Genomic DNA, 24531 nt, shown 5'->3' on the forward strand with positions numbered 1-24531 from the left:
GTAGAACAGCTGTAGCATTAACTGCTGGCTTTGATTGACCAAAGTACAGACTTCTATCTCCCTTTTTCGCTGCTCTATCACTCTTTGGTTTCACAGTGAAACCATATGTAATTATTGAGCTGTTGTAGTCAAAACTACAATCAAATTCAAAGAGAACACAGTTCTCATGTGGTCTTCTATGTTGTAGTTGAAAAGAAAAGGTTTGTTCTCTCCCTGTCCAATCAGAACCCTTCCCAACCCCCAGACCTAAAGCAGAATTGAATAAAGCCGAATAAACCAGTTTTCCATGTAAACCTCAATTTGGGAATGACTATTTCCATGTAAACACAAAGCAAAACACTTTAATTCCGAATAATTTAATCCGGAATAACTAATTCCGAATGAAAAAACATCATGTAACCATGGTCAATGACAGCCTCCATGGCACCTGATTCATGCTAATGACAGCGTAATGTCAGCCTTATGTATAATACTTTAATTAAAGTGTTACCAAGGATTGACGAGATAAAGAACTCATTAAAATCTTAATTGATGGTGGTAGTGAAATTGTGGGAACATTAACATTTTTTTTTTCAAAACAAAAGACACGCAAAGCAGTCAAGAATGAGGGGTCCAAATTTCTGATATGATTTGTCTTGTTGCTTAACACACTTTTTTTTACGATTAATCTAAACGTAATTTGTGATTTTGCATCGAAATCCACACAAAATAAGTGATTCCAACATTGGGCAGTGATTACAACATATAGGAGAAAAGCCTGTGTGATACAGGTAAAAGACAGGTGCACGGGTGCTTTAGACACCTAACATTTATAATGGCCTCTTGTGATTTGTCTTTGATTTTCACTTGTTATAAAGTAACTTGGTCTTCACGCCAAGTCTGATTGTGTCGCTTTTCTTCATCTTTTTACCCTGAAAAGGTCTTTCGTGGTTCTTTTGTTAGCGTGTCCTGCTTTCCTCTCAGCACTCGAGGCTTTGAATGGAGCGTGACATATGTGCAGAAACGGCTGACGACCCAAAACAAGTGTGGATAAAACCCATCGTCTCTGCTGTCAGAGCAAAGGCCTTATTCAAGTATTCTCTTTCAGTGCAAAAGATGGAAACGTCAAGTGGATTTTCTATCACCTCTTGATTTTTTTTTGGTCAAACTATCTTTTTGAAGATTCTCATACAAACTCCTGACCTGAAAATATCTGTATCGACATGATGTCATGTAAGATACATTACAGAAACCACTTGCTTTTCCATCAGCTTTACAAACAGCTGTGGATGGATTTACTGTGGATGTCAGCATCTTTAATGGGTTCCAGTTGTGATTTTTTTTATTGCAGATCATAAAGATTGACCCTCTATACTAGAGCTTTAATCAGGTTATCTTATTTTTTTAAAACGTATTGTGAGAGATGGTGGCTGTCATTACGCCCCATCAGTGGTTCTCAACCTTTACAGCCCGTGACCCCCAAAATAAAGGTTCCAGAGCCCGGGGACCCCCACTGTACCTGTAGGTGGTTGAACACAGACATGAACACTGAAGAACAGTCATGTGGAGACAGGGCCATCTATAAGGGGGAATAGAGGGGAGAGATTTTTGGGGCCCATCCATAAAGTCAGTTTATTGTTTTATGAATCTGTGATATATTTATATATTTATTTATCTGAATAATATCCACTGTTTACCAGGATGATTATTATTATTTGGGCCATAGTCATCTTATAGATGTAAATCCTTGTTTTAATCAGAAATCAAATGGGTTAAAAGTGACCAAAAATGGTGAAAAAGGTGGTGAAATGGGATTTAGAAAACCATAGAACTTGGTTGAAAATTGAAAATTAGAGTAGCCAAAAACAGACAGAAAAAATGGCAAAAAGGGTTGAAAGTGTAAATATTGGAACAATTAGTTGAAACTGGTAAATAATGGGCAAATTGACAAAAAATAAGCATGAAATGGGTCAACAAATGAACATTAGGTGGGAAAAATTGTGCATAGGGTTTATAAGTGCTGAAAATGTCTTGAAAGTGGAAAAATGTGCAGAAAAGGCATTGGAATTTGATGAAGAAGTGGCATAAATGGGAGTAATGTAGCAAAAATGCATTAAAAAGAGCAAAAATATGGTAAGAAGTGATGAAAATAGGTTGAAATATGTCAAGTCTGGTGTAGTTGCAGAAAAAAGGTTAAAAAAAAAAAAAAAAGCAAAAATGCGCTCAAATTGTTCAGAAAATATTCTTAGTTTCTTGAAGGCATCTGGCTACTGCCTCCTAGTGTCTCACAACCTCAAATGGGGTCCTGACCCCAAGGTTGAGAACCCCTGCTCCATGTCATAGACAGGTGTGACAAAATCTTTGACCCGAGAAAATGGGCCTTTACTCCTTAAATTAGGGGCTGATGTTCACAGACTATATATAGTAATGAATTACTTTTCTGATGAGCAATTCTGATTTGATTTGTCCTCTTAATTAATTAATTTAAATACATCTAAATAAATCAGTGTATTGTAAATTCAAATACACTGAATGGAATTCAAACAACAAAGAGAAAACAAACAAAAACACAAGACTAAGACTTTTTCCAGTTTTTTGCTGAAAATAATTCAGTTTTATGTGTCATTGCACTTTGAAATGAAAGCATGAAAACAAATAAACAATTTGAGTTGAAAAAGAAATGATGGAATCCATGAACAATACTGTTGACCTGATGCACATGAGGGTCTGGTACCACAGTGTGTTCCAACACTGCTTTTCTGCAGACAGAGGGGGTTTGAAGTAACCAAGAAAAGTTGGAACACCTGTAGGAATGAGTAGCACCAGCTTTCAAGGCTGATTCAGAACAGCTTTACATTGTTAACCCACTCCGTATTCCCTGAAAATACCTATTTGTATCATTCTGAAATGTACATTATTTTTCAGTTTTGGGTAACCAAACCTTTTTTTTAACCTCTGGCTTTTCAGTATTTTGTACCTTTGTACCATTTCAAGCTATTCATTGGACTTGCACGACTTGAATTGCAATAAATAATCTGAAAAATTAGAGTGATCTAAAACTTTTGTAGTGTATAAATATATATATCAAATACAAGAATGACACTGGGTTACACAAAGATAAAATACATTAAATGGAAATTTAAGAATGGAATAAACAAAACAAAAAAACTCAATAATTAAAAGAAGTGGGATAAATGTATATATTCATCCCATTTCATAGAAATAGACAAACGTGCTGAGTGAAATTACAGTATAATAATAAACAAAGGACAAATGTGTTCAACCAATCTTTAAAAAAAGATGTCCGGTACTTTTTTCCCTGCAGCCACTACGTTTGTGATAAAAAGTCTGAGACGAGAACAGAACAAGAGCTTTCAGAGTGAACGCTGCTGTGATTGTGACACACACACACACACACACACACATACACACTTCCTCTCGTTTAGGAAAGAAGCAGAGAGGATGTGTGTGTGTGTGTGTGTGTGTGTGTGTGTGTGTGTGTGTGTGTGTGTGTGTGTGTGTGTGTGTGTGTGTGTGTGTGTGTGTGCGTGTGTGTGTGTGTGTGTGTGTGTGTGTGTGTGTGTGTGTGCAACATGTGCAGGACACTGTAGCCCATTAAACAGTACTGTCTGTAACTGTTTTGAACCACTTTTATAGATAAAGAAGCGACTGACCTGATATGCACATGATGTTTTATGGTGGTACACAGTCTGTACACTGAGGCACTATAATATACAGGTATAAAGGAGAAAGTACAGCTGCTGACTGCAGAATGAGCTGATATGCAGAGATGAATGATTGGATAAAGGCTCTGATGAAGCTCTAATGGAGCCGTACAACTGATGAGAACGTTTGAGGAATAATATGATTGTAATTTGTAGGGACTCAGATTTTCTGTTTCAAAAACATCCTCAATTCCATTTCCGAATTCACTCATTTTCATGTCAGTTCACCAATTTCTGTTTCATCGTCTTTCCCTATTTATACGACTTTACTGGATATTAAACTTCTTCAAATCGTACCAAATATCCTGAATAGAGTTCATAAAGTCAACTATCCATCCATTTTCTGACCCGCTTGCTCCTTTTTTCAGTGTTGCAGGGGTCTGCTGGTGCCCATCTCCAGCTCTCACTGGGCGTTAGGTGGGGGTACACCCTGGACAGAGCGCCAGTCCATCACAGGGCAACACACAGAAACTCACATTCACACCTACGGCAATCTGGAGACTGAAATCAACCTAACAGTCCTGATTTTGGATTGTGGGAGGAAGTTAGAGTACCCAGAGAAAACCCACGCAAGCACGGGGAAAACATGCAAACTCAGCACAGAAAGGACCAAGTGTCCACCCCAGAGCTTGACCCCAGGACCTTCTTGCTGTGAGGTGGACATACTAACCACTACACCAGAGTCAACTACTAAGACTTATGGAAGCCAGCGTTACACTGAAATTACCCAAAATTACTTTTCAAAAAATGTCCTACACTTGCTAGACCCTCAGCCAACCGTTTTAATTCAGTTCAACTTCATTCATATAGCGCAAATTACAACAATAGTCATCTCGAAGCGATAGAAGAATACCATGGAAATGTGTGATTTCATCCCAAAACATGTAAGTCAGGGTTTAGTCTGTGTCAGTTAGCTATTTCTGTTTCATTTTCAGCAAAATACCTCCTAACAGTGAACCACACTCAAGTTTTGCACAAAATCCCGTTGAACCGTGTGACTGTGCAAGACTTTGAACAAGATTGTGAATGAAATTTCACACAATTGTCCATTTTCTAGACTTGCTAGACATTCAGTCACCCGTTTTCCATGAATGCCTGATAATGGCCCAAAACATGCATGTGAAGTATTTCTGTGTCATACTGGGAGTGATTTTAAATAAATAATAATAAAAGGTTCAGATTGCTTTTTCTACTTTGCGATTTCTTGTTTTCCATCCATTTTCTGTGATGACGGAAAATCAAAGGCCCAAACAGCTGTGGATGAACTCTCTTCTTCAGGGAAACACAAGCAGCTTAAGGTAGAGTTTCAATTGGCACATGGACCCAGTCACTCTGAGAGTAACATCTCAAAGACTAAGTAATAGACTGGCTTTTTTATATGTGCAGAGAAATGCACAATGTAACTAATATATGTACAGTATAGTTGTATGTATTAAGTGCAGAGGTGTAAAGAGTACTAATATATCCAACTGAAGTAGAAGTACTGTTTACTCAGGTACAAGTACAAGTAAGGCATACATAAAATATTCAAGTACAAGTGAAATGTGGCATAATTAAATAGTACTCAAAGTAAAAGTTAATAGTTACTTTTACTTTTACTTTTTAATAAATCTTGCCACGGTTTCCTTGCATACAGTAAACATCTCATGTACTGTATAAACTTAAAATCTCGTACAATTGGAACTGAATTTATTTTCCACAAAGGCGTCTGTATAAAAAAGGTTTGTCAAAATGTAAGATTATTTTTTTAAATAAAATAACACCAATGAATTTAATTCAAAATATAAAAATGATCATTCTCTAAGTATAGATACCTTGATGAACTCTAAAAACTGAGAAAATAACCTCCATTCAATGCTGTTTTTAGCGCGGTGCATTACGTTTAATCTAATTGGTCGGCAATGATGTGATGCATTTGGTTGTTGTCTGATCGTTTCAATTTTTTGTAGTTTTACACTGGACCTGCTCTATACCCTTCATCGGGTGCTCGAGGGTTCGTGGGAGTTCGCCCAACCAGTCCACATGTGCTTTGTGGATCTGGAGAAGGCGTTCGACCGTGTCCCTCGTGGTGCCCTGTGGGGGGTGCTGCGGGAGTATGGGGTCCGGGGCCCTTTGCTAAGGGCTGTCCGTTCCCTGTATGACCGCAGCAGGAGCCTGGTTCGCATTGCCGGCAGTAAGTCAGACCTGTTTCCAGTGCATGTTGGTCTCCGCCAGGGCTGCCCTTTGTCACCGGTTCTGTTCATTATTTTTATGGACAGAATTTCTAGGTGCAGACAGGGACCGGAGGGGGTCCGATTTGGGAACCTCAGGATTTCATCTCTGCTATTTGCAGATGATGTTGTTCTGTTGGCTTCATCAAATCAGGACCTTCAGCGTGCACTGGGGCGGTTTGCAGCTGTGTGTGAAGCGGCCGGGATGAGGATCAGCACCTCCAAATCTGAGGCCATGGTTCTCCACCGGAAAAAGGTGGTTTCCCCTTTCTGGGTCGGTGGAGAGTCCTTACCTCAAGTGGATGAGTTCAAGTACCTCGGGGTCTTGTTCACGAATGAGGGTAGGATGGAGTGTGAGATCGATAGACGGATCGGTGCGACGTCAGAAGTGATGCGGTCGCTGTATCGGACTATTGTGGTGAAGAGGAATCGATCGATCTACGTTCCTATCCTCACCTATGGTCATGAGATTTGGGTAATGACCGAAAGGACAAGAACGCGGATACAGCGGGCTAAATGAGTTTCCTTCGCAGGGTGGCTGGGTGCACCCTTCGAGATAGGGTGAGAAGCTCAGTCACCCGGGAGGAGCTCGGAGTAGAGTCGCTGCTCCTTCACGTCGAAAGGAGCCAGCTGAGTGGCTCGGGCATCTGTTTCAGATGCCTCCTGGTCGCCTCCCTCGGGAAGTGTTTCAGGCATGTCCTATTGGGAAGAAGCCTCGTGGAAGGCCCAGGACACGTTGGAGGGACTATGTCTCTGAGCTGGCCTGGTGTCTCCTCGGGGTCCCCCCAGAACAGCTGGAGGAGGTGTGCGTGGATCGGGAGGTCTGGGCATCTCTGCTGAGACTGCTGCCTCCGCGACCCGGCCCCGGATAATGGATGGATGGAGTTGATCATTTTAAAACAAAAACATGAAATTTACTCAGTAAAGGTTGGGTGTAGAAATATAACAAATTACTTAACTTCTTTTAAAACGTACTTAAGAACAAGTAAAATGACTGATTTAGAAATATAATCAAAAAAGGACAAGTACCCATAAAAGCAACTCAATCACAGTAACGTGAGTACTTGTGATCCATCACCTCTGATTAAGTTTATGCAATGTGTAGGTGTTTTATTTATGAAAACCTTACATTAAATCCTCAAAATCGATGGCAAACAAGCAAGTAACATTGAATTATATTATTTAATTACAAATTAATGAAGTCAAGGTGAGATATATCATAAGTTAATTCTTCCAAACATCGTACGTTGTCTTCTTCTTCAGTCACGTGTTCATCTCCATCCACCAGTTTCTCCCACTAAAGCCGCTCCACATATTTTCCTGTTCCACCAAAACCTCTCATTTCAGTCCTCCTCCTCCTCCCCTGACACGCACAAAGGCCTCGCTGAACACTTGACATCCACCGGTGCTAATTACAATGAACACACATGCACCGCTGAGAACATGCAATTACCCCCACTACGGAGAGTGGAAGGACACACGGTGTTGTTGGCGCTCAGCTGTAAATTGCTTCTCCATATGTGGAGCATTAGTTGTTCTGCACATGAGGACGAGATTGTTTCAAATCCTCTGATGTGTTTATGAGAGTAAGTCATCTGGTCCTGGAGGGCTGCTGTACTGCATGTTTGAAGATTCCTCCACAGCCTAAAAGCTGCTTTTATCTGTAGTGTTGCTGAAATAAAACTGGGGTTTAGTCATATTTTAATATTGCTTGTCTATATATTACAGTGGCTGAGAAGTGCAAATCACATTTATAAATACAACAAATTCACAATTTTTCAAACAAATATACATAATTATCTAAAAAAAAAAATGTACAAAAGCAAAACACTTTGGCAAATGTGGAAACAGATTTACATTGTAAGTGTACAAGTGTTTCAATATTTGTTCATTTGTTTTGACCACAACACATTTACAAATGTCAAAAAACACATTTACAAATTACTGCAACACTTTTACAAAAGGTCAAAACAAATGAACAACTAGGGATGTCCCGATCAGGCTTTTTTGCCCCCGAGTCTGAGTCTTTTGATTTTGAGAATTGGCCGATACCGAGTCCCGATCCGATACTTCTATAATACATCAAAAAGATAAAGAAGAGCAAAGTAACATTTATCATTCAACCCTAAACAGAGCACTTCTGTGACGTAGCTTGATCAATCAAGCAATAAATTTAAAAAAAAATTCACGTTTAGACTTTAGTACAAGATTAAATATTATTAAATAAAAATTTGTAACATAAAAATGAATCGTGCCTCATCTTAAAATTTAAAGGGGACATATCATGCTAAATCCACTTTTTTAGCCCTTAAATGCATTTTGTTGTATATTTAGAGTGTTTAGAAGTACAGTAAAGTTCAAATTAGTCTCTTCAGGTGCTCCGTTGATCTATTTATATTGTGTTTTGCTCATATTTTTCAATCTGTTTCGATTTTTCTATTCTCTATTACTTTTTTTGAACTATTACATCACAGTATTTGCAGCGGAACTGCCAAATTAGGACATCAACACTTCGAGCAATCCGCCATTTTTATTTCTCGCTGCGATTTTGTAGACCAAGCTCCAGGATGCAGAAGTTACGAGAGGACAAGTCAAAATGTTGGGTTGTTGGATGTAGTAACCCACACGCTTCATTACACCGTCTCCCAGCATCAGAACCTTTTCAAAGTGCCTGGTTGAGTTTTATTTTTCACGGAAATGTACCCACATCTGTGGGTAAGGTCATTTTTGTGTGTGTGAAGCACTTCAAGGATGACTGCTTCAACAACCTCCACCAGTATAAAGAAGGATTTGCCATAAAGACTTTGTCTGATTGAGGGTTCAATTCCTTCTATCTTTGGAGACGACGAACAGAGCACTTTGGTAAGCTGCAAATAACGCTAAAAAGTGTGATGATAAGATGTCCCTGTCATTGTTTTGTTAGCATTAGCAGTTGCACCGTCTTCATATGTTAGCGCTGTGTGCTCGTTTTAGATCCTTGATAAAATGGCCTACGTGATTTAATTTAAGTCTAAAGTTTTCATTAGTCATTTCATTTTGACATTTTTGTCTTTGAAAAGACTGTATTAAAATGCATTTCGTGACATTAGCTTGGCGCTAGCGTTAGCTCGGTGCTTGTGTTAGCTCACTTGTTAGGGTTCTGCAGGTTCATCATCTTCGTTTTCATCTCGCTCCGCCGGGTTCGACTCTGGCTCAAACATGTAAGGCTGGATGGACAAGTCTTCTGTTGTTGACATTTTGTAAATAACCTCTGAATAAAAACTTTATGCGCCGCTACATAGCCGTATCTCTTCTATCAAACTACAAAAATGGCCGAGCAGGGTGGAGTTGAACCGAGTGTCACCTGAAGAGGGGGCGGGGTATGGAGTGTCTCATTTGCATTTAAAGAGACCGCACCAAAACGAGTTGCTCTCAGAAGCACATCAGAAAAGGGGCCTGTGGAGCTATAATAATGAGGAATTCAGACCCAAGCATTGCAGTTCCGCTTTATATAGACCACAACTGTATGATTTATATGTAAAAAGGAAGGATTTAAAACCATGATATGTCCCCTTTAAGAATTCAACCAATTAAATTTTTTAAGTTTTTCAAAAATAGCTGTTGAAAACATACAGATATATATATATATATATATAATATTTTTTTAAACATAAATCTATATATTTTTCCTTGCAACATCCATTTTACAGCATGCTTGTCGAAAGAAAAGGTTCTTTCAAAATAAAAGACAAGTTCAACATGAGAGAAATTAAGTATTTGTTAATTTTTAACCAGCTGTCCACGACCCACCCAATAAAGGTCTGCGACCCACTTTTGGGTTCCGACCCACCAGTTGAGAATCACTGATTTAGCACACACCTGCACGTCCTGTTGTAGGCGCTCGATATAAGAAATACTGCAGTAGATTAACTGGTCCATTCTCACACGCACGCGGATACACAAACACGCATGCGCACAAACAAACACGTATGAGTCAGGAGTCACAAGCACACCCTCAAACATCTGTGCGCAGTGCACACACACTAGCATCAGGCTAGTTAGCAGAGAGGCTAACGATACGTTTGGTCTCTTCCAAACAAAACAAATGTTGTAGGGATTTACCTGCTGTTGAACTCCTTTATTTACAAACGTCTGAGAACTTGGGTCTAACTCTCCACCTCCGCTGTGCATCCAACTTGTTCTGCCGACCACACAACAGACAGGGCTCCTCCTCTTTTTGACACAAGTTCTTCATCATGTTCTACTAGTTCTGCAGCTTCAGAGCTTTCTTATCCACTTACACTGTAACCATGGTAACCAGAGCGCTACGGTTTACCTTCACAGTGCAAAACTGAAAAGGCTCCGGTCTGACGCTGCGCAGCGTAGCGTTCCGAACGTTGTGCAATCAATATACCGGTATGGAGGTATATTAAAAATGTACATCATAACAAAAACATATACTGTTATTTGGTATGAACCAGTATACTGCCCGCCCCTATAATGATAATAAACATACATGTATATCCAAGTCCTGATCGGGAGATAACGTTCGATTCCGATCAAGTCTGAAATTACATGATCGGGGCCCGATTTCCGATCACGTGATCGGATTGTGACATCCCTAGTGAAAACGCTTGTTTTTCTGAAGTTTGTCGAGCTTTGGTGTGGAATTGTGTATTTGGTTGCAGTCTCGAGCCCTGCTTTAAATGCTAAAGAGCTCCGTCTGTTGACGCCTACTTGGAGAGTCTTGCCCATTTGTACAACCAACAACAGAACAATTTGCACGTCTAGCTCTGAACGTCGACATTGCGAAACACTACTGCTATCTCACCGCTGGACACACCAAACTTCACCTCGGGATGAACACCCCCCTCTTGGATGTCTCCTATCACCGCTCAGAGGAGGTCGGCCTATAAAAATGACTCCTTTGGTTACGTGACGACAGGAGCTGAATCTGAACAGCCTGTAGGAGCGCCGTTTTACCAATGGGTGGGCTGCAGAGACCATGCAGGAATCACTTGTTTTCCTCATTGTGGGAGTTGGCAGGCTCAGGAAGGACCAGTTTATAGATGTAGAGAACAGAAAAAATGTGTGTTTCACAATATGGGACCTTTAAATGAAGGAAAACTATGCCTATGCAATATAATGACGAAAAATACATAAAATGAGTGAAAAACACACAAAATGACTAAAAAGCAAAAAAAACAACAACAACCCTTTGTTGTTTTCTGTTCTTGATTAGCCATTATTCTAAATGCTGACATAAAAGTTGCTAATGTGAGCATCAGTGCAGACAATCACGTTTTTGTGGTCTCTGCTGTGATAAAAGTTGCTCAGCTTTAAACTGACTTGAAGAGGACTCGTTTGGATTTTTAACAGCTCTCTGTCATCTGTTCATCTGTTTCTTGCTCATTTACTTCTTCCACGCACCAACGTGTCAGTGTTTAGAGCAACACACACACACGCAGGCACACACACACACACACACACACAAAGCTGTCTACTCTGCGTTGCCAGCTGATAATTTTGCACAGAAACAGTAAAAAAAAAAGAAGTGTCCCTAACCCTCCTCCTTCAGACACAATAAACAAACCCAACCTGGCAACGCAGATTCTACACCACTTGCCTTTTCTCTATATCAGTGGTTCCCAATCTTTTTTTGCCCCATGTGCCCCCTTCATATCATAAGCACCCTCTTCATAAATTAATGTGCTTTTTTATTTGTGGAACAGCAGGCTCTCCTAAACCCTGAACTGTGTCTACAAATTAAAAACAATGACATGAATGAAAATGAAAGTGGAATAAAAACAAATACCAATGCAACTTTAATGTGATTACTTCAATAGTAAGTTAATACAGTCTGTTATGTAAAATCAAGCCAACGATAAAATAATCCTGTTTCATTAAATTACAAGAAAATCTAGTATTTTATTGAGCAATGGTACTGTTATTTTGTGGGGGAATAAAATGCCTAAAAAGGATTATTTTTTTAAATTAATTGGTAAATCTTTCTGAGTACCCCCTGCAATGTGCTCCTGTAGCCCTAGGGGTATGTGTACACCTGTTTGGCAACCACTGCTTTATATCTTGCTAGGTCTCTTACATAGTTACATTTTTCTCTATACATTTAAATAAAGGAACCAGACTGTTTTCAAAATGTAATTTCAGATAGGTGTGTAAAAATGGAACAGAAAAGATTACTAAAAGCTATGTCAGTACAGCAACAAGGTGTTTGTACTCCCACTTTTCTCCTTTGGGAATCTTATTTTTGGATGTTTGGATGATTCTCACAGACACTCATGTGAGTAACAGACAATTCCAACACTTCTGAAAGTCTGTAAGTTGTTTTTTGTTTTATTTCTGACACTGACAAGTCACTTTGTCTTTCACATCATGCTGATTTAAATGTCCCGTGGAGGATGGGAGGATTTGGAGCTGCTCGTCTCCTCTCTGCTCACACACTCACGCGCTCTGTCACACATAACTGGTTTAGCTGGGAGACGCTCTGGATATTCAAGGCAGGAGGAGAAACCAATGCGCGTATAAGCATCTTCTCACCCGCCCACCACGCACGACATGCATCCAAACACACAGGCTGCTCATCGCATCTGTTCACACCTTCATCAGAGAGAAAAAGAACCAGTCTGTGCATCCTTCACATGTCAGCAGCTTTAAAAACACAACCACAGACAAACCAGAGGGTAAACTATGAGTGGATCAGGCTTCAGGCTGGAAAACCTGTGCTCACCTTAGAAAAAACCAGAACAGCATTTCTAGATAGACAGATTGATAGATAGTACGGATGTAAGAAAAAATTTATTTAGCGACATATCACAATATTTCATATTGTATCGATCCCAAAAATTTCCAAGTGTTTTTTTTTTTTTTTTTACAAAAAAACATTTAATTGTGCTAACATAAGCATAGCACGTAAATGCCTGGTCAAAAGGTGTAACTTGTTAAACTACCTCACTCCTCAATGCAATAAAGCTTGGAAATGGTACTTTATAGGTGTATGTGGGTACTTTTTTTTTTTTTTTTTAGAATCAGAATCTGTTGTAGAAGCAAAAGTTAAACTATTTTGAAAATTGGAATTAGACAGTTTGATAAACATACCACTTGTTTTTGATATTGGTACTTGAATTACAGGTAGTTAGACTTTACCAGTTGAAAATGAAAACATTTTTTTATTTCATAACATTTTGCACTTGTAAAGGTGAAATTTGTAACTATTGATATTGCACACCCCTAATAGATAGATAGATAGATGTGTCCTGAATCTGATGTTACGTTTCAACAGGTTTCAGATCCACATCATTCTCTGAACAACGGTTTGGATTTTTCATTTACAGTGAACAAGACATTCACACTCACTACTGATTGTTTGTTTGGTCAAAGAACGAACTGGGTGTCAGCGGCAGTGTTTCATTCATCGTTGATTTTTAACCATTTCTCTTAGTTTTTTTTCATTAATTTCTTGATATTCTGGGCTTTTAGTTATTGTTTTTATCCAATCATCCATCCATCCAATCATTTTCTGATTCTGACCCACTTATTCCTGTTTCGAGGGTCACAGGGGTCTGCTGTCAATGGCCGTTAGGCAGGGGTACACCCTGGACAGGGGCACCAGTCCATCAGAAGGCAACACACATTCACTCATGGCAATTTTGAGACTCCAATCAAACCGATCAGTCATGTTTCTGAATGGTGGGAGAAAGCCAGAGTACCCAGAGGAAACCCATGCAAGCACGGGGAGAACATGCAAACTCCACACAGAAACAAACCAAGTGTCCACTCCAGGGCTTGAAGCCAAGACCTTCTTGCTGTGAGACAGACGTGTTAACCACTAAACCACCGCACACCCTTTCATCCAATCAATGAGTTGAAATAAAAACAAATATCCTGAAACTGAAGGGATGGACGATTTAAATTCATAAATCCACGTCCTGGAGCTTTTTTTATGTTGCGTAAATAAACTGTTTTAAGGAGATGTTTGACATGTTTTTTCTCAGGACCTTTGATGAAGAAAGCTGAGGATCAAACCCCTGAACAACAATGAGCGTCTTTAATACACAAATTATTATTATTATTATTATTATTATTACAAATTATCCTAAAAGTAAAGAATTGTTGGTATTTAAACAGTTTTAAGATGTAATTTTCTTCTTTTTCTCAGGAGCTCATTGATGAAGACAGCATAGGTTCGGACCCTGATATTCTTGGTTTTGAGTTATTGTTTTTATCCAATCAATGAGTTAAAATAAAAACAAATATCCTGAAACTGAAGGTGATGGAGGATTTAAATTCATAAATCCACGTCCTGGAGCTTCTTTATATTGCATAACTGTTTTATGGAGTTGTTTGACATGTAATTTTCATGTTTTTTTCTCAGAACCTCTGATGAGGAAAGCTGAGGATCAAACCCTGAACAATAATCAGCATCTTTAACGCACAAAACATCGATAAAAGTAAACGAAATGTTGGTTTTTGAACAGTTTTAAGATGTAAGTCTTCTTTTATTTCAGGACCTCATTGATGAAGACAGCATGGGTTCGGACCCTGGTCATAATGATATTGACACTCCTGGATGAGATGGACATGAGTCCACATGGATACTCACGAGTTCCGTCGAAACGGGTGGCGATGGTGTCCAGGAAGGTGTTCTGCGGGGCCAGCAGCCCCCTCATCACCGGCATCCTGCTGCGGGTGGACTGGCTCCTCCTGTCCCGGTGCCGCGGCTCCTGCTCGGAGCCGAAGCCAAAGCCGGGCAGGAAGCGGGAGGTTCCCGGTGCGCATCCCAGTCCCTGAAGGAGCGCACCGATCCGAGAAACGCGCGGCGGCTCCACCTTGACACCGCGGAGGTTGTGAGCATAATCCACACAATGAGATGTAACCTGTGCACCACCCGGAGGGGGAGGATGGATGTGTGCGGGGAAACACCGCAGAGGCTGCGGGAAAAGGAGGAAGGATGGAGACAAGTTTTGCTGCTGATGGTGCGTGGAGCGAATCTTATAGTGAGAAGCTCCTCCCCCTTTACACACATAACACACACACACACACACACACACACACACACACACACACACACACACACACACACACACACACACACACACACACACACACACACACAGAAAAACGATTTTCAAAAATAAAAGAAAATATATTTATTCTTACATTTTATAAAGGTGTCAAACTCATGGCCCGGGCACCAAATCCGGCCTTTAGAGCGTCCAATTTGGCCCGCAGGAGAAAGTAAAAATGACAGAGAAAACGTGTATTATTGTGTAAATTACCTAAAAATGCAGTGGACATATTTGGCAATTTAATGAAACTCCACTATATTTTTAGTGGCTTGCATGTTTCCTTTGTTTATATAACATGAAGTCATTTTTTTATTTTCAAATTATAGAACAAACTCATATTTTTCCACAAATCTTGAAATTTCTCAAACAATGGTGCAAAATTCCTCTAAATTACACAAAAAAAAATTTAAAAAAAATGGTGACAAAATCAAGACTTTAAGTGAATTGATATTTAAAACTAGGCACAATAATGTTACAATTGTTATCTTTCCCACTAGAAAGCCATTACAAATGAAAATTGTAACTTATATTAATTAAAAAGGCAAAAAATTATGTTTACTACAGAGGACAGAAATCATTTAGTAATGATTATTTTTGTTTTTCAGATGTTGAAGATATAGGCTCAGGTACATTCTTAGCAGTGTTGGGCAAATTATTTTCAAAATGAAATACATTACATATTAGTAGTTACTGTCATTTAAAAGTAATTAGTTACATTACAATATAACCATCTCTGAATTGTAATGCGTTACACTACTTTTGAGTTACTTTCACCAAAATAACCACAGAAGTATGACTAGCATTATAAAATGCTAAAATATAGTTTACTGCAGCTGATTATATATCCAGTGGAGGGTGATGTGGTATAGCATAATGACTGTGTAGGCTAATAACAACTTAATATAAAAGGCACAGTGAAGGCTCATGGTGCAATACAATAAGTAACAATGACCGTCAGAATCACAAAAGCAGACAAAGTTAAAGTCTGGTAAGTTATGATAAAGATATCGTAAATATTCAGTCTATGCCTATTCATATGAAACACAAGAGCTAGAAACAATTATAATGTAATCTAATCTTTGTTTCTATTCCTTTATTCTCTTTTAATTAAAGCTCACAGCACAAAGCTTGCATGCACTGGGATTGGTAACCTTTTATATGTTGCATGTTAATTTACAATATCTGTCAGCTTTTTTATTGCACTGTATTTTACTGCTGTTAACATGACCACCAGTAAAATTGTATCACTATTTTATATGAGCGCCCAATACAAACCAGTCATGAAGTCTATGAATAGAAACTATAAATAAGCGCGAAACCATCCAGGAAATGTGTCATTTTCAACTGCCATCAATATGATGGCGGTGGCTCCAGTCAGCTCTGCTATTGTTTTTAGCTGCCAGCAAGTGGCATTTCTACTGTGAATGTCTAATAAAACCACTACTAAACCAAAAACCTCTACACCGCACATTTAAGAGCAGGAATCTGAGCTGTGTCGTAATAATAACACGCCAGATAGACGCATGGCCCAGTGACCATACTGTATGGTATGTTACCACGCTGACAACGTTAGCTTACCTCGTCATTGCTGGCGTTGGTGGGGATTTTGCCGACAAGCTTTATAAAAGCGGGTGATTCTACTGTTGGCAGAGGCTGCATATCCTTCAGTCTCCTCACTTCTCTTGGTTCAAGTAGCGCAACAGACCGAGAGAAACTTAATTTCTGCTGCTTTGTCTGACTCTTTTCTGCAGTTTCATCCTCTGCTCTCTCTCTTCGCCGCGTCTCTCTGTCAACTTGGTGTTAGTGTGGCACCGGTCCAGGTGTTTCTTCAAGTCTTTTCGCATCTCAGGTTAAAATGCGTTGTACACACGTTACTGAGATTTGTAATAGGTATAATATTATCAAAATGTTATTAGTTATGCATTACATTACTGTGTTACAGTAACACATTACTGTAATTGCATTACTTTTGTAACACGTTACTACCAACACTGTTACACCAAGCTGAATTTTGGAGAAACCAAGTGCAGAACACAGAGTCGGAGGCAGGGAGCAGGTAAAGAGGAGTAATTTATTAACAAACTTGAATCTTTTTTTTTTTTTTATTATTATTTATTCAGTTTATTTCCGACATGGTTACATTCACTTTTTTTTTTTTTTTTTGTACATGCTGAAAAAGGAGACGAGAGAAGCAGTTTGCTTATCTGTGTCCTGTCCCCTGTTTTACCATCGCAAATTTACATGGGTTTACATGTCTCTCTGGTCAAACATTCTTGAGCTGTTCTGAACAGTCCTTTTTTGTGTATTCTCATCTGTAGTCAGTGTTGTCTTGTTTTTATTCCTCCTCCTCTCTATCGTTGTTCGTGTTGGCCTTGTTCCCTGCCAGACGTTAGCATTCCTCCAGTTCAAGAATAGTTCCTCTTTCGAAGGTGTTTCCCTTTTCATCCATAATGTCACCACTCGGGAATGTCACTTTTGGACACACAAGTTTGCAGCTTGTTTTGTCTCTACATCAAGGTTAATCCAGCTGTTGTTAGTTCTATTGGCAGTGTTGTATTTTCCACTGTTAGATTTAACTTGTATAAACACATTATTATAACTTAGTTCATAAGCAAGGTAGTAATTTCATTGTATTATATCTTAGTTCATAAGCAAGGTAGTAATTTCATTGTACAGGCAAACGTGTTTCTAACTGCACATATGACAATAAACATTTTGAATTTAAATTTAATGTAATCCTTAATCACCCCACCACCTAGCAATTGAAATGAATAAATGACAGACCTTTTTTACTCTTGGTTTCCACATTTAATTCAGTCTCCGTAAAATAATCACAGTCTGAGTTTTGTTTCCAGTGTTTATATAGATCTGGGTCCATATCCATGATTACCATCAGTAATGTTGTTGTTTAGGTGGATCCTTTGTATTTTCCCAAGTCTTACATCGTTTTGATGAGGATTGGTTTTCCGTTCTCTTCTCCCAGTGGTGTGATATAAATCCTGCAGTTTCTTGTCCACGTCCTCACAATTTTTCCTCCTTTTTTTATTTGGCGTGCCTTCCATGCAATGCTTGCATTTTGTTTCGTCAGGTTTTCATTGATGTACACCAGGGGTCACCAACGCGGTGCCCGCGGGCACCAGGTCGCCCGTAAGGACCAGATGAGTCGCCCGCTGGCCTGTTCTAAAAATAGCTCAAATAGCAGCACTTACCAGTGAGCTTTTATATATATATAGATTTATTTATTTAGCTATTCTTGTTTAAATCACACTTACATGTAACTTAGAAATGACAATACATATATATAAACACTTAAAATGTAAAGTGTTTTTTGTGTTTAATACATACTTGCCAACCCTCCCGATTTTCTCCTGATTTCTGCCCGACATTGTCCGGGCGGACCATCCTTCACTGAGCGTCGTTTCCAGCCGGACAATAATAACGATTACACCGCATAAGAAGAGGGAGAAGACTCTTCTTCCTCTTCTTATGCGGTGTAATTATATTATTGTAATAATAATATTGTTGTAATAATAATAACGATTACACCGCATAAGAAGAGGTGTAATCGTTATTATTGTCCGGCCGGAAACGACGCTCAGTGAAGGATGGTCCGCCCGGACAATGTCAGTGAGGAAATCGGGAGAAAATCAAATCCAACCATGTGTAGGGAAGTGTTTCTGTTATGGTTATAGCCGTTGTTGTATAGGCTATGTTTAATTTTCCTTTTGTTGATTATTTTTATTTCAAGCATACATTGCATAGATTGATGGATAATTTATGCAATGTATACCTTTTTTGTTTAATTTTATGTTATTTATTTTATTTATTCTACTACTACCACCATTTACCATTTGCACGGGTACTGTGGAATTTGTTCTTTACTTTATATGTGTTTTTCAAATAAAAGAACACTGTGAAATTGAATTATTTCATTTTCTCTTTAAAAAGCAAACTCCCCCCCCCCCCCGCGCTCTTTTGAAAATCTCCCTAATTATTATTTAAGTGTGTATCAAACTGGTAGCCCTTCGCATTAATCAGTACCCAAGAAGTAGCTCTTGGTTTCAAAAAGGTTGGTGACCCCTGATGTACACCTTCGTTCCCTTCAGTTTATTTCCTTGCTTCAGTAGTTCTCCTTTGAATTTCATATTCGTGAAGGTTATTTTTACAGCTCTGTTATCATTTTTCTTTGGCAGGAGATGGCAGGAGTTGATGTCAGGGTTCAGGACAATGCCCTTCGACTCCAGGTAGTCAATGACCTGTTGTTCAATCGATTTTGTTTCTTCGTCACTCGCGTAACTCCTGGGTTTTATCTTTAGGCCTGTGATGATGACATCTTTCTCTCTTTCCTTTTGTTCCAGCTGTTCAACAATTTTATCTCTTCAGCATTTCATTCATTCTTTTCTTTCAGTACCTTTGCTTCGCTTTGTAGGTTTTCCAGTGAGTTTTCCAGCGTCTTTTCCAACGACTTTATCTCGGCAGATAGGTTTCGTAGACCCTCGCGTATCATCTCCTTGATCTCTTCCAAACCCGAATTGGGTTCTGAAGGGCTTCCCTGTGGTTTTTTCACCATTTTCCTTCAGTCTTGGGCCCAATTTTTCAGGCTGTTCAGCTGTAGCCAGCTGTAGCCAAGGTCATGTTATCAGAGCGAATGAAAACACGTCTGCTCTCTCCAAAGACCAGAGACAATTGGTAGTGATTTTGTAGTTCAGGGAAGGATAATGAGCTGAGAAAAGCAAGCCAGTTTGCAAAGGTGGAAGGTAGGTAGGAGAGTCCAGAAGTAACTGTAGGCAAAGCAGAACAGGTCTTAGTAATTTGCAAAGGAAGACGGTCAAAGAAATGGCTTGAACAAGACTAACTGCGGTAACAGAGTCTACAATCTGGCAGAGTGGTGGAGTTGAAGCCCAGTATTTGTAGCAGAGTTGATTGTGAATGGTTTGCAGCTGCAACCCAACTGCTAACCACCTGATCCCACTCCTGCAATCAAGAACACACACACAACCTGCACGCTAGGATGAAGCAGAGCTCATGACAAACACTGATTCTTAGAAACCTAACATAGACTCAGGTCCAGGATGAAAAACATAATTTAATAACACATAAATCTTACATACATACAGACATACACCACTATCCACATCAGTGCAGTGAAAGTCCAATAGAAGTAACAACAATTGAAATCCGATACAGTCTGCCATGGAAGTGAGGCATTGAGGACTCAAATGAGGAGGGATGAGAAGAAGTCAAGAATGGGTAACATACAGTCCCTTAATTGATCAAGCGCAAACAAAAACAAGCAATGTTCACAAAAATGAATAGAATGGTAACGCACTGGGAATGAGGAATAATAAAAAAAAAACAAAAAAAACAAGAGAAACGATGAGCCAAGATATCAAAGACAATCCATCCGCCAACACTCCTTAAATAGTGAGGAAAGGCAATGAGGGAGATGAGCTTCAACCGTGTGGAGACAAGAGAAGAATTTACAAAGTCTCTTTGTACTCAATTTGCAGTCATAGATGTGGTATTATGCTATTTTTCCCACCCATCTCCATTTATTCAAAGAACCCCAACAACATAGTGTTTAAGGTTTTTTTTTCCAAACTCGCCTGTTTTCCAGAGTTTTAGCCCTCTGAAAAGTGACTTTCTGAGAGTTTCTTAAAACAGGCGATTTTGGGGCCTACTTATGCATATTCATGAGTAAGCGTGTCTGTAGACGCAAAGTCCCTGCATAGAAAAAAAGGTTTACTGCCACTAGTGTTATAATATATATATATAAAATATGAAATGAGGCTGAAAATCAAAGGAGACACTGATTCTGTTCTCAATATAAAAGCCCGCTCCCATTAAATGTGCCCTTTTTCAGTTTCTTCGCCTTTCATATCCAGGGCTGGGCTCCGTGGGAAATAATGTTTTTTTTGGTGACGGCTGAGTTTGAGCTCCCTTTCCCAGTGTTTTTGAGTTTGGGCTTCTTTCATATCTATTGCAATTGATTTTTTTGTTTTCAATATAAATAAATAATTAACAAAAAAAACCATCAAATATATATATGTGTATTTTTTTTTTTAATAAAATAAAAAAAACGCACAAACAAATGATACCTAACATTGCTTTTGCTAACGGTGTCAGCTTCTCTCAGTTGGTATTTGGGGAAGGTTGCGTTCACGCCCCCTCTCCCAGTATTTGATTTTTGCATGTGCTACTCTGGCGCAGGGCCTTTTTGATTTCTGTTTCTTTTTCCCGGCTGACAAATCAAAGCCAGCTGTTGTTGTCACTGGCTAAGGCAGCGTCTGCGCTCCCTCTCCCAGGATCTACCACTGATGGTGGTCTGTTTTGTGTGGCTTTAATTGGTGAAGGCAGCGTCCGCGCCCCCACTCCCGATTTTAGCTTCATACTGGGTATATTGGTCCATATAACCAACACCCCCTTTGTTTTTGTTCATTTTGGTCCTAGCTGGTGGGGCGGCGTTCGCACTGCTCCCAGCTTTGGCCTAAGACTTGCTCCTGGACTACTGTTGCGTACAGCCTGCAGTGTTTCTGCTATTGTCAGTGGTTCCATTTGGGCAGGAGTGTTATAGACAGCTCCCACTGTTGTGTGGCTTGTGGGGCTGTGCTTCAAGCCAACGATGGACAAGACCTCTGTCCCGCTTGCCTCGAGCCTGACCATCTGAGGGAGGCATTGTCAGACAACCCGTGCATGAACTGCAGTTTTATGCCACTGGTGGTCAGGGTGGCTAGAATGGCGGCGGTGTTCCCAGCAGCGAGTGTGGCTGACCTTTCACCCTCAGGACAGGTACCGCTGGACCAGACTAGATGCTCCAAGCGGCTTTATGAGTCTACTACAGCAACGGCTGCTCCTAAGCCAAAGAGAACCAGGGGGAGCAAATTAAATAGTACTCAAAGTAAAAGTTACTAGTTACCCAGTCACATTGCAGTCACAGCTGGACTGGCCATCGGGTGTACCGGGCATTCGCCCGGTAGACCAATAGACCAATGGTGATTTTATGCCGGACCTTTTTTTTTTTTTAATTTACTAATGGTATTAGTAATGGTATTCCTGATACCTATTGGGGTCCACAAAACTGGTAGATTGGCCTATTAGTCATGATTGATTCAGGGCTGAACCAATTACAGCCGTGGACTGATGCCCCCTCCCTGGGCCTCGGCTGTCAATCAATCAATCGTACAGAGAGAGAGGAGAAAATGGAGAATAGCAGCAAGAAGCAGAAAGGAAGCGCAAAAAAAATTCGACATAAAAAGCTACAAGCTCTTCAGGCAGATGTTGCCAAATGTGGGAAAATAACACAGATGTTTGCTGGTGGCTATGGCGTAGCTACATCTTCAGCAGCAGCAGCATCCGAAGCGGCCGCAGCCCGCAGGTGATGATGGCAGAGGTGGCTGTCAGGTGGATGAGGGGAAGGGAGGCAGGAGGAGGAGGAGAGACCCGCGGTCGCCACAGGTGCGAGTGGAGGGGAATCAGATATGAATCAGGTTTGGGTGTAATTCATATTCATTTTTTTTTCCTCCCCACCACATTTTTTTCAGACTTTTTTCGCATTCCGTCCTTGTGCATTACCATAGCGCAATGTGAGCCAGCCCCCTCCTGGGCCAATTTTTTGTCCAAACAAATTCGACGTCGCACACCCATCTCATGCTTCAGCTGACTCAGCATCACGTGCACGGCGCATTGCCTGACATTTTTGTTCTCTCTTTGTACGATTGGCTTTTGGTATGTTAACATTCACAGGTAGGTGAATATAAAATTGGACTGCAAAAGGAAAAAATACAGGATTCAGTTTAATATTGGCAAATGAAAATTATGTTTTGGTGAGAGTTGATGAATTTGTCTGCTGTCATTGATGTCTAACTCCGGCACTATTGTCATCAGTAACTATCTAAACTAGCGCACACACACACACACACGCACACAACCTTTGTACTGACACATTCGATGAAACACAGCTCTATTTTGATTCCACTGCCACCTGCAGGACAGATGTTGTATTACAGAGGTTTTTTTTTTTTGGGTTTCCATTCATTTTACAACAACAAAAAATAATTTACTCAGTAACTGTTGGGTGTATAAATATAGCAGATTACTTTATTTATTTTACTTTACTTAAAAATGACTGATTTAGAAATATACTTAAAAAAGGGCAAGCGCCAATAAAAGCAACTCAATTACATTAACGTGAGTACTGTTAATCCATTACTTTCACCTCTGCAATCATTGATTTTTTTAAGTGGTATAATTTGACAAAATAATCTTATTTTGATCCAAAAAGAAAATCTCTTCTAACATTATTTTGGGGGAAATGTTTTATGAAATGTAAAGATTAGTTGTGACATTAAAAGATCTCTTTTTGTTTTTTCAAAAATTATATTACAGTTCATAGGAGACATTTAGGCCACTGGGAGAACTGTTCTTTTAAGTAGAATGTTGCAAAAAGTTGCTGTTTTTTTAGCATGCGCAAACGTTACAATCGGCACCCCATAGGTAGTGGGCCCTTATTAAGAAACAACAGCAAATATAAAACTAATCCAGCCAACATAATGTTGTTTTTTAAAGTGGTATAATTTGACAAAATAATCATTTTTGATACAAACAAATTATCTTTACCAACATTATTTTGGGGGAAATGTTTTCTGAAATTTAAAGTTTAGTAGTGACAAAAGATCACAATTTTTTTCAAAACTTCAAAAATTTTAAGTAAAAAATGTAATGTAATCTTCTTTTAAAGAAAATATATCTTTTTTCTAATTTGTCTATTAGGTATATATTTGTGTGTGTGTGTGTCGTAACTAGGGCTGGGCAATATATCGAGATGCAAGATATATCGAGTTTTCAATTTTGGCAATATAGAAAATTACAATATTGTCTGTACCAATACATATTTATATTTATGGCTTATTTTGTATCATATACCTGTTTTAGAAGTCACTAACCTAGACCTTCCACTAAACAAGCCACACTACAGAACTCACTCACACATACTGTCCCTTACAGGAGAAAAAGACTAAAGCGTTACATATTATGCAGCTGTTTGTTAATAAATGTGCCTGTGTGGCATTTTCTATCAAAAAATGTAGCCCTGAAGTGTCTTTCTGGTCAGACTTCATTTGAATTAAAATGATCAAGATTATTTAATTTATGCAAACTCGTATACATACAGGTACATACACAAAAATTGTTCTCTGAATTTGACCAATCCCTGAGGAGCAGCTGGGAGCCACGGTCCAGTGGCCGGGGAGCAGTTGATTAATATAGTGTATCTTCATTGTTAGAAAAAACATGAGTTCTGGACCATATCACTCAACCCTAATCGTAAGATTTGGACTTTGGTAAAAAAGAAAAAAAATAGATACTGATCATCAAAATTGGGTGACTTAAAACATTTTCATAAATCAGTGGTTCCTAAACTGTGTGGTACGCCTGAGATGTCAATAATGCTAAACACTGAGCATGAAAAACAAACTATTTTTTCTTTACACCCAAATATCTGTATTATTGCTGGATAGGGTGACAACCACTCACTCCTACAGGAAATTTAGAGAC

The 24531-nt window shown here is 39.3% G+C and overlaps 1 protein-coding gene across 1 annotated transcript in view; it reads right to left on the reverse strand.

The window, feature by feature from the left end:
- The window catches only part of kcnh3 (potassium voltage-gated channel, subfamily H (eag-related), member 3), a 152649-nt gene extending 137794 nt beyond the window's left edge, over nucleotides 1-14855 (reverse strand). The window contains exon 1 of the mRNA XM_028436338.1: nucleotides 14514-14855. Within this exon, the coding sequence (XP_028292139.1) occupies nucleotides 14514-14589 (76 nt within the window). The 5' untranslated portion in view covers nucleotides 14590-14855. The remainder of the gene's footprint in view (nucleotides 1-14513) is intronic.
- Between the last annotated feature and the right edge of the window lie 9676 nt (nucleotides 14856-24531).

The sequence above is a fragment of the Gouania willdenowi genome, chromosome 21 (assembly GCF_900634775.1).
Source record: "Gouania willdenowi chromosome 21, fGouWil2.1, whole genome shotgun sequence".
Classification (NCBI taxonomy): Eukaryota; Metazoa; Chordata; class Actinopteri; order Blenniiformes; family Gobiesocidae; genus Gouania; species Gouania willdenowi.